At 40.5% G+C, this 11,029-nt stretch overlaps 1 protein-coding gene across 2 annotated transcripts in view; it reads left to right on the top strand.

Moving 5' to 3' along the window:
• Positions 1 to 176: 176 nt before the first annotated feature.
• LOC111873328 (26S proteasome non-ATPase regulatory subunit 12) overlaps positions 177 to 11,029 on the top strand; it is a 13,315-nt gene continuing 2,462 nt past the window's right edge. The window contains exons 1-8 of one of the 2 annotated variants that reach the window (XM_023867960.2): positions 177 to 267; positions 1,333 to 1,518; positions 1,608 to 1,844; positions 2,149 to 2,289; positions 5,810 to 5,946; positions 6,214 to 6,438; positions 8,599 to 8,776; positions 10,377 to 10,454. In XM_023867960.2, coding sequence (XP_023723728.1) covers positions 1,354 to 1,518; positions 1,608 to 1,844; positions 2,149 to 2,289; positions 5,810 to 5,946; positions 6,214 to 6,438; positions 8,599 to 8,776; positions 10,377 to 10,454 — 1,161 coding nt within the window. In that variant the 5' untranslated portion in view covers positions 177 to 267; positions 1,333 to 1,353. Of the gene's footprint in view, positions 268 to 779; positions 897 to 1,332; positions 1,519 to 1,607; positions 1,845 to 2,148; positions 2,290 to 5,809; positions 5,947 to 6,213; positions 6,439 to 8,598; positions 8,777 to 10,376; positions 10,455 to 11,029 lie in introns of those variants that run through there. The other variant, XM_023867959.2, reaches the window with a different exon arrangement.

The raw sequence follows: 11,029 nt of genomic DNA, 5'->3' as shown, positions 1-11,029 counted from the left end.
GTACTTCGCAAGCTGTGATGAGCGTTTAACACGAAGATTTAATAAAGAGGTGTTAAAATTTAATTCGAGGTTTGAGATGGCACAGCAGGAAACTACTGTATATACGTAAAACGCTATTCGCTGAGACGCAATCAGACATACTGCCAACCACGCAAAATGGCGAAGAAAATTCTTTGTGTGGAACATACGTGAAGGAATTGGATTTGAGGTTCTCATGACCTCATGACGGCAGCACTGAATGAGTACAGAATTGTTGGTTGTAGTTCGGTGAGTGAGAGTCCCGGGGTTCATAGCTTCAGAGGAGCATGTAGCCTTCATGTTCAGAGTCGAATAGTAAACAAAGTAGAAGCAAGAGCCTGCTACTTGTGCTGGTTTCTTTCTTGGCTTTCTTTTCGAACCAGAAGATGATGGCGATTTGTTCCTGCTAAACGTCGGTTAACTTTCGTGGGACTCTGCCATGTTATGTGTCAGAAGACAGAACTGTTCGTAACCAGTGCTGTGCTAACCAGAAATCCAACAGATTCATTTGTAATGCGATGCTCATCTCTTGTACGAAGATCCAAATTCCCTACATTACTTGACATTTCTGTATTGCGGTTATATTTAACCCACAAGACATACGTTCTCTTGAAGATATAAAGAATAAATTATTTGAGTGTAACATGAAGTCCATAAAATAATTACAGAGAAAATGAATATATAGAAATATGCTTGGATGCTCAATTTATAAGCTTCGAATACAATGTCCCTACTCCCAAGAATGTTCAAGAAATATCCCCAAATTCCCTTAAATGATCAGTGACGAGATTGGTACGATTGGTACAATCGGAGAATCCAGGACGGAGCAGTAACGTGTAGGCTGTTTAAGAGGGGTAGGAGGTTTTGTGAAGAGGAAGGTGAGGATAATAAGAAGTATTTACTTATTCACAATTTTTATATTAATTTTAGAGCATAATTGATAAGTTAACTCAGGTAACGGAAAATAAGGCAGCAATACAGATTCGAGAAGGTGGATAGGTTCGTACTTGAGAGCGGTTGTGGGCGAAACGTAGATTGGAGAATTGAAGGGAAGATGACAGGCGAATTTGATTAACAAGGGAACGTGGATAATTATTTTGATGGCCACATGTAATTTTGATATTTGTGTAAATTAGATGGTTTGGTAGATCGTACCGTCATAACCTTTAATCCGGTGTTCCTAGGTATATGTTGCATAGGTTGCCGTTTTCCCATATTCACTTGAAGGCTTATTTGTGTGAAGGAAGTTGCTTGTCGTTCTCAGATGTAGTCATTATGTATTCTGACCTTTAAAGTTGAATTATTATGTTTCAGGAGAAATAACTGTTACACAATATGGCAGAAAATGCAACTACAGATGCTGGTCGTATAGTGAAGATGGAAGTTGACTACAGTTCAACATGTGATGAAAAAATACCAGAATGCCAAAAGTTGGCAAAGGAGGGGAAAATACATGATGCACTTGATATACTTTTAGCTCTTGAGAAGCAGACTAGAACAGTGAGTTGTATATTCGTTGTGTATCTTTAATGTGTAACCAGAGAGTTTGTATGTGTAATGCACAAACATTGTTCACTTTGATTTTTCAGGGCGCAGACATGAGATCTACGGGCCAGGTGTTGGTAGCAATTGTACAGATCTGCTATGAAGCAAAAAATTGGAATGCCCTTAATGAGCATATTTCCTCATTAGCCAAACGTCGAAGTCAGCTGAAGCAAGCTGTAGCCAAAATGGTTCAAGAATGTTGTACTTATGTTGACCAAACACCAGACAAGGATACAAAAATTAAATTGATTGACACATTGAGAAGTGTCACAGAAGGGAAGGTAAAGACTAGAGTAACTTAAAATAAAAGTGCATGTTTGTGAGGCCTCATATGCCAATGTAATAAAACTGAAAGTAGTATAACCAGTGAGTAGTCCTTGTGCAGGATGTGGAACTACTCTCACCCTGTCTTGTGGGAGAGGACTCTTAATACTGCAATCTTCACTTAACCATCAATAATTTATTTTTTACTGTAATGTTACAATCTGAGTGTTTCATTCTAGCATTCTAAACATGATTTGCATTCCACACAGTCTGACAAGAGGTTAAAGTTATGTACTTAGAGTGTATTATTTTCATGTTCAGATCTATGTTGAAGTGGAAAGAGCTCGTTTAACACACAAATTAGCAAAATTGAAGGAAGAGGAAGGAAACATTACTGAAGCAGCAAACATTATACAGGAACTGCAAGTTGAAACTTATGGTTCCATGGAGAAACGAGAGAAGGTAAGATGCTGTCATTTCTATCTTAATGTGTTAGGGATTCCAAGAACAGCACTTTCTTGAGACATCAGATCTTGTTTTATTATTATTATTGGAGGGGGTGGGTTTCCCCATGCACCGTGACCAGTTTGATTTATTGTACGTCCCCCTGTGATATTCTACCAGTCTCTATACCCTACCAATACTGGTGTGTGCCATCAGTCCCGACTCAGCCAGTGAGTACAGCCTCAACTGCTTCAGCGGTATCTAGATGCTTCCCCCATGTACCAGAGGCATTAGAGACTATTGTTGGGCAGGAAATGTCCTTACAAATTTGGCTCAGAGGTCTCCTTGAGACATTAGGTTCTTTTACATGCCGTAAAGCTATGACACGGGACCCACGGCTTAAAAGTCCCTCCCAGAGGACTTGTTCCCTGAATTTTTCCGCCCTTAAAAATTCCACGACCTCTGCCAGGTTTGAACCCATGTACCTTGAGTCATGAGGTGGGAACGTTACCCCTAGACTATGGAGGCCGCTATCAGATCTTGTAGTTTGTCATTAATACATTGAAATTCCCTATTCAGTCTTTTTGCTGGAATGATCAAATAACTGAATATTTTTAGGAAGGATTGGATTTTATGTCCTTTTTGTGTACAGTGAAACAGTGTTATCTCAGGAAATAAATATAATCTGTTATTGTACTGAACGCTGTCATCTTAGTTGTGACACCATATAGATCTTTTGTGAACTGACGTTTTGGAGGAACGCATCTCCTCCATCTTAAGGGTAGAAAAATCGACTAAGCACCTTCTCATGCTGGTTCCTTGCTTGCGAATTTTTCTACCTTGAAGATGGAAATCCACTAAGCACCTACTCATGCTGGTTCCTTGCTTGTGGATTTTTCTGCCTTGAAGATGGAGGTGATACATTGCTCTGAAACATTCTTTCACACAAGATCTACATGGTGCCACATCTCAGAAGATGGTATTCTTCATAGTCACTGCTGTGAAAACCTGAAATCTTACATGTTATTGTACCAAATCTATCTTGGGAATTCTTGAGACTACCAGATCATAGATACAGATTGCAGTATACTAAAGTTTAGTGTGACATCAATGCAGAAAGCAGACGTTTATGTCATAGAATTCTAATAAGAAAATAAATGCTTGCGTCATACTTTCATTCCTTTCTACTTGCCGTCTTTTGTATGTGGCGCATTGCACAGCACTAGGAAGTTACTAATGCCAGCAGCATGAAAGGTTTCTTCCTGACTGCATCATCAGTTCAGGACACTGCATTGAGAGTATCATCAGTTCGAACTTTTTGTCCTGTGTGTACTTTCACTGGCCCAAACAAATGAAAATCCTTGGGAACATAGTCAGGGTTATAAGGAGGAAGGTTCATGATTTTCATGTGTATTGTTGCCAATGTCACCTTTATTAAGTTTGCTGTATGTGAACAGATATCATCAAGATGGCCTTTCTTGGTAGTTCTCCAGATATTTTCTTCTGAACTGCTTGGTGCACATCATTGAAGAACAAGTTACTGTAAATACTGTGCATTAACAATTAAACCATATGGAAGAAAATCAAAATGAATACCTAGTTCTGAATCCCAAAACACTTTCTTTGATTGTACCAGCTGATAATTATGTCTTGAATTTTTTGGGTGGTATAGATCCCTTGTGGTGCCATTTCATGCTGGATCACTTTGTCTCTGGAGTGGAATAATGCCTGCACATCTCAACACAGGTCACTCTTCGCTCTAGGAGTGTGTTTTGTTGTAGTTCACACCATTGCAGATGTTCAGCAGACACAGCCACACTCTGCAGCTTGTGGTTGAACAGTAACGTCTTTAGGAGTCACTGGACATACACTTTCTTGAACACTAAGTGCTTGTGGATAAATGTTTTAGCACTTCAATACTTATGCCACTGTGAGAAGCAATATCATGCACTGGAATTCAGCTGTTTTCCAAAATCAGCTCTTTGACATGGTGAATGTTACATCACACATAACTGTTGACTGAACGTGATCTTGTGGTAGGTTCGAGATTTGTTTACAGCCATCAGAAAACTTGTTATGTCAATTGTAGACAACACTTATATGTGACAGGGTCTGTTCCCCATGCTGTGCATTTAACCTATGAAGAATTTCTGCTAGTTTCACCATCTGTTTCACCAGGAATTTGATGATACAGCGCTGTTCTGCACCAGGAATGACAAAGTCTGACACCATCTTGTACTAGCTCTGTACAGAAGTGGTACACGTGGCCACCCACTGTGCACTGAGTGCAGGTTTGCCACCAGCGGTCCATAAAAGAGTTTTATGTTTCTGGTGCCCATGTCATCAATAAAGTAAAAGTAAATAAAGTAAAGCTATCCCTGTAAGAGGTTGTGAAGCCCCTGAGCCGTATGTCCCTTGACCATGCGGGTCGGGAACCCAGTTCCCCTACCCAGTTAACCCATGGACTCGTGTTCACTGTGGGCAAGGGACAGGCTCATAAGACGACTTGCTTGCACGTGGTGCACTATGCCTCCCCAAGGTCGAGCAGGGGATCTCGGGAGAGGAAAACCACAGTCGGCACAATGGGCCAAGCTGGACGGATCTGCTAGCCTGAACTAGCAGGGAAACCACACAACCCAAGTATACACAAATACTGCAGGCGTTTCTAACATATAAATAAATGTGTATATTGATAACAAGGGATACAGGTGACTCTGCCTGAGGGGCAGTAGCTGGTCAAAACACACTCACAATTAATACAGAATTACTCTGTGGCTAAGCGCACAGACACAAATATGAGCACGCCTCATGGCATCCATTTGACTTTACAGGTGACCCTGCCTGATGGGCAGTAGCTGGTCAAAACTCTCTCTCTCAATTAATACAGAATTACTCTGTGCTAAGCGCACAGACACAAATATAAGCACGCCTCATGGCAACCATTTGACTTTACTGGGAATACAACTATATATTCATACTCACGCGCCTGAAAGGCGACCGGCTATTCAAGCCAACAAACAAAACCATTCAATGTACCAAGCTTAACCTCGCGACTCGATACAACCTTCATCAGGTCGCGAGGGCACTCTTCCCCCTTCAGAATGCGCCCGGGGCCGAAACAGAATTTCACAACTCAGTCAACCTAAACAGCAAATTTATNGTTGTGAGATGTTGAGGGTCCCACATTATCTAGACAGTCGGCTCAAAGATGGCCGTAAGGTTGTCAGCCTTGCGTGTCGGCTGCGCTTTACTCCCCAGGAAAGTCATTTAATTGATTCCTGGTACTCATTTCTGTTAGAGGCTGAGTCGACCCCAGGGCCATAGTGCGGTTGGAAGGTTGAGGTCAATTGAAAAAAATCCAATGACCTCATCGGGACTTGAACCCGTGACCATCTGGCTTGTAGCATAGCCCCTCATCCATCTATGCTATTGCGTGCCCATGTCACCAGTAAAAAAGATAAAGTTCTGGTTGGCCTTGAGCCACCCTCTAAATATTGATTTTACTCTTAGAATGCTTATATATTCTGACTGCAAACAGGTTGAGTTGATCCTGGAACAGATCCGTCTTTGCCTTGCCAAGAAAGATTATATCCGAACACAGATCATATCCAAGAAAATCAACACAAAGTTTTTTGAAGATGACGGAACACAGGATTTAAAACTGAAATTTTATCGGTAAGTGTTGAAGATTGATTATGAATTAAATCTACATAAATTGACATGCAGGTACTTTTATATTTACCCTTTTTACTCTTATGACAAAATGAACTGTATATAAAGTTTAGAAACATGTTGTGGGGTCCTGCTTTCTGATGGTAACTAGAAACTGTGTGGGCATTTATTATTCATCTTTTTTTTTTAAAAACTAGGAAACAACTTTCTAACTTTTGGATTGTTGTATGTACGAATTTGTTTGTGAATTTAAAATGCCTTTGTTGTGAGGTTGATGATTGAGCTTGATCAACATGAAGGATCATACCTGGCAACATGCAAACACTACCGTGCAGTTCTAAACACGCCATCCGTCCAAGAAGATCCTTCCCAGCGCCACCAGGTGCTGCAGAATGTGGTATTATACTTGGTGTTAGCCCCATATGACAACGAACAGGCTGATCTCACACACCGCGTACTCGAAGACAAGCTGTTGGAGGAGATACCTATGTACAAGTAAGTACAGATGGGCAGTAGCATGCCTTATGTAACATATGTAGATATAGCTAGAAGCTGAATCTGTTCATCGCTGGCCAACGCGCTGAAGTGTTTAATGCTGTGTGTTCAAGAAAAGTGAAGAAAAGTGGTGTTACAGAAAAGAGAGTCAGATAAAGAATTTGTCAAAATGATGTAAGTATATCACATAGTTCCCTTATTAAAAGGATGGAGTAAGAACCAGGTTTTCTCTAAGCATCATATGCTTTGTTTAGTGACACAATGAAATATTAGTTTGAAACTTTACTGTGCAAAAGACTATAGTTGTTTAAGTGTTCTGCTGAAAAGTGACATTTAATAACTTAATCCTCTTTCCTGTAACTCTACAGATATATCTTATACCCCTCACTTGTTAGAGCTGGCATAGCTTAGTTAGTATAGCAACTTAGGCTGGGGCGACACAAGTGCACAAAATGCGTCCATTGTAGTGCAGGTCGTGACGTCTGTTGTAGAAATAAACGAGAGGCGAATGCTACGCCTTCTTCTTGCTCCATTGCAGACAAAAAACTATGCACTGCATTCTGCAACCGTGTGGTGTCCTCAGCAACGTCCGTTATAAAGTACGTTTGTTGCAACGGACGCACTTTGTGTGCTCGTGTGGTCCCAGCCTTACAGACTGGACTGTCAAGGAATCAGGATTCAATTCCTGGCAGGTGCAAGAGATTTCTTTCTTCACAGCATCCAGACTGGCACTGGAGTACACCCAACCTCCTATACACTGCATACCAGAGGTTCTTTCCTTGGGGTAAAGTGTGAAGTTGACCACTTACATGAATTTAGTGCCAAGGTCAAGATTGGTGGAGTTATACCTCCACTTACACATGTCATCATGGCATGATGCTTAATTAATTAAGCACAGGGATAACATTAGCTTTACCTTGCCAATATTACAGGGGCATGCGGTAGCGTAGTGGTTAAGGCACTATGCTACAAGTCGGAAGGTTGCGGGTTCAAGTACCGATGAGGTCACTGGATTTTTTCAATTGACCTAATCCTTCCGGCCGCACTATGGACCTGGGGTTCCCTCAGCCTCTAACAGAAATGAGTACCAGGTATTAAATAAATAATTTTCCTGGGGAGTAAAGGGCAACCGGTGCGTAGGGCTGACAACTTTACCGCCAACTTTGAGCCAATTGTCTAGATAGTGTGGGACCCTTAACGTCTCACAACCCTATGGGCCTTCATGGCCTGTTACAGGGATAGCTTTACTTTACTATGAGTGACATGTGTTCAAAGCAGAGAAACTTTGAAGAAGCTCAAGAAACATTTCAGTAGGGTTCGTCTCCGTAAAGACTTCTGTGCTGTGGGTTTTGGTGCACTGGTAGAGTAATGGGACAAGTGTATCAGTATTGGTGGAAGATATGGTGAGAAAAAATGTCTTTTCCAGGTTCAGATATCACATGTTTTACGTTTTATATCCGTTTATGACCTATTTACTAACTCTTCTTCATACCCTGCTTGACTGATAAGGGAAGGGGGATGGTTTTGAGGAGTGGAAGATGGCAGTAGAAGCAGCCCACACTGGTGGTAGGTAAAGTGGGGAAGCTACCATTTGTGTTCATGCTCAGGAAGACAGCATGAAGATACTTAACCCTTTGACTTCAAAGCCCTGCCATAGAACTGCCTGCTACAGATGCCAGGGTTGCTTGGGATTATATACATTTTGTGCAGAAAAATCCATACTCAGATTTCCTTAAAAAGACCTCAGATGTAGATAATATAAAAGTATTTTCTTTGCTCTGAGCCGTGATATATCATACTTGATGTTCTCTGTTGTAAGAAATACTATACTAAGTGATTACTGGTATGTCAGCATCTTTGGCTGTGGCACTTTCAGTGCAAGGATACATAAGCTGATCTAATTTTCCAGAATTGTATAAAGGGTTAATGTAATTAATCTATCTTTAATCATTTTGTAATATTTAAAGCATGTACTTGTGGTGACATACATAGAATTGACACAGTTCTGTATAACCTGAAATATTTCATTTATAAATTTGTTAGCTTCTGTATTTAACTGGAAGTATTCAAAAGAATATAAGCAACATTTGTTCATGACATAACGTTTTTCTGGAAATTGCAAATATTTGTTATCACCAATCTTACTGTCTATTTCTGTAGAGAGTTACTGCGTTTGTTCATCAACCCAGAGTTGATTAAGTGGTCAGGTTTATGTGACATCTATGAAAAGGAATTGAAGCAGGGTTCTGCCAAATGCAAGGCAACAGATGTTTTCAATCCAGACACTGAGGAAGGGCAGAAGAGATGGAAAGATTTGAGGAGTAGGGTTGTTGAACACGTGAGTATAAGGCTATAAATATATGATCAAAGACCATACTTACTTACTTACTTACTCACTCACTCATGGAGCTGAGCCCTTCTTGAGGAGCTGCCAATTCTGCAGCTACTGAAGAATTTTCCAGCATTTTATGGAACCCGAAGGTTCATCACCGTGTTCACAAGAGCCCTCCACTGGTCCCTATTCTGAGCCAGATCAATCCATTCAATACCATCCCATCTTATCTCTCTGAAATCCATTTTAGTATTGTCTGCCCACCCACGCCTTGGTCTTCCCAGTGCTATCTTTCCTTCCAGCTGTCCCACCAATATCCTATATGCATTCCATGTCTCCCCCATTCGAGCTACATGACCGGCCCACCTCCTCCTTGACTTGACCATTCTAATTATACTTGGAGAAGAGTAGAAGTTATGAAACTCCTCATTATGCATTTTTTCCAGGTTCCTGTCACTTCATCCCTCTTCGGTCCAAATATTTTCCTTAACACCCTGAGTCTATGTTCCTCCCTTAATGTCAGAGACCAAGTGATCATAGACCATACTCTACTTTAATGTGTATTTGCAGACTTCTTCCTACAGAATGTGGCATATTTTTGCTGCTTCTGTTTTATTAGCCTTTATCTTTGCTGTAGATGTTTTATTGGTGGGAAGAATGAGGAAGAAGTAATTATGATTTCTTTGTAGTTGATTTTGTGTCATTAAATACAGCTGTGGAGTGCCAGTAAACTTGGGTATTTAGTAGAGCATTGGGATCATTCACCCTTTTTGTTTTAACCATGACCCATAGTGTCTCAGGTAAAGATGTGGATGTCTGAGTATAGCTGGATGGAGCTGAAGGCACTTTACTCAGGGGCTAAGGTGGTATGAGTGTGTGGTGGACCAAGTTCACAGAATGTGGGGCCTTGCATTGATGTTGTGGCTTGCCTGTATCCTGAAGTTCTGATCAAATTGAGTCAGTCAGAATTAACAGTGTTTACTCTGGCTGTGTGATTCAGAATTGTCATGGGTTTCCCTCATTTTATCTGGCCAAATGCCAGGTTGCTTTCTCGATGTGTGTTCTGATTCCACACTGCTCCCACCTGATCCCTACCCATTCATCTTGTCAACTTGTCAACATTACAGCACCCGCAACCAAACAGGGAACACACAACATGAGACACGATATACACTGAGAGTAAGAGGAATGACTCCCATAGTGTGGAACTATGCGCGGTGTTAGAATTGGGACAGATAAGATAAATAATCTTAACAAGTTTTAGTATATAAATATTTATTATAATTGACAAACATTTTTAAATACTTTTTAAATTTTACAATGACATAATGGCAAGTAATGAAATAGATTAACATAAATGGAGCACCTGATGATGGCACTATAGTGAAGAAACATGTTGTGAAATAACAAGTGAAATTGAGTGCACTAAAAGACGGTCACTGCATACATATCATGGACATTAACCATCCTCTTATCTTCTTTGTATCTCTCACATCATTAAATAACACAGATTATTATAAATAGTTATTAAGCCATTAAATCTCATTACTTGATACAGTCTCTAGAAATGTGCTATTTCATATTGTTTCTGCTTTGTTCTTTGCAGAATATTCGTGTGATGGCCAAATACTACACAAGAATAACTCTGAAGAGAATGGGTGAGCTGTTGGATCTACCTGTTGAAGTGAGTGATCATCAGCTGTCATATAAAACATTATCCTTGAATCCCTCCTGGAATTCATATTTAGTTGCATGGAACTTGCAGAATTATTGTAGGTCATATTTAGTTTATGTTTAGTGGCCTCTGTAGTCTAGGGGTAACGTTCCCACCTCATGACTCAAGGTACGCGGGTTCAAAAACCCGGCGGAGGTCGTGGAATTTTTAAGGGCGGAAAAATTCAGGGAACAAGTCCTCCGGGAGGGACTTTAACCCTTTGACGTGGTCATTTAAATTCCGCGGCCGCGGCTCCTGCGGTAATATATTCAGCCGGCCATTTAAATTTTGCTCGAAAATTATTTATTCATCATTGTTCTTAAATTCTATGATATAGGAACATGAAACTTTCACTAAAATGATCTTAAATGGTGGTTTTATAACCTTACCTTATAATATGGGCGCCCTGTATCTCGGCCATGGAAGCAGGTTGTTTAGTATTTCAGCAGTGAATGGTACGCCTTGAAGGATGAAACTTTCACTAAAATGATCTTAAATGGTGGTTTTATAACCTTACCTTATAATATGAGCGCCCTGTATCTCGG

Source organism: Cryptotermes secundus, unplaced genomic scaffold, assembly GCF_002891405.2.
Source record: "Cryptotermes secundus unplaced genomic scaffold, Csec_1.0 scaffold223, whole genome shotgun sequence".
Classification (NCBI taxonomy): domain Eukaryota; kingdom Metazoa; phylum Arthropoda; class Insecta; order Blattodea; family Kalotermitidae; genus Cryptotermes; species Cryptotermes secundus.
This window is presented reverse-complemented; position numbering and strand designations above follow the sequence as displayed.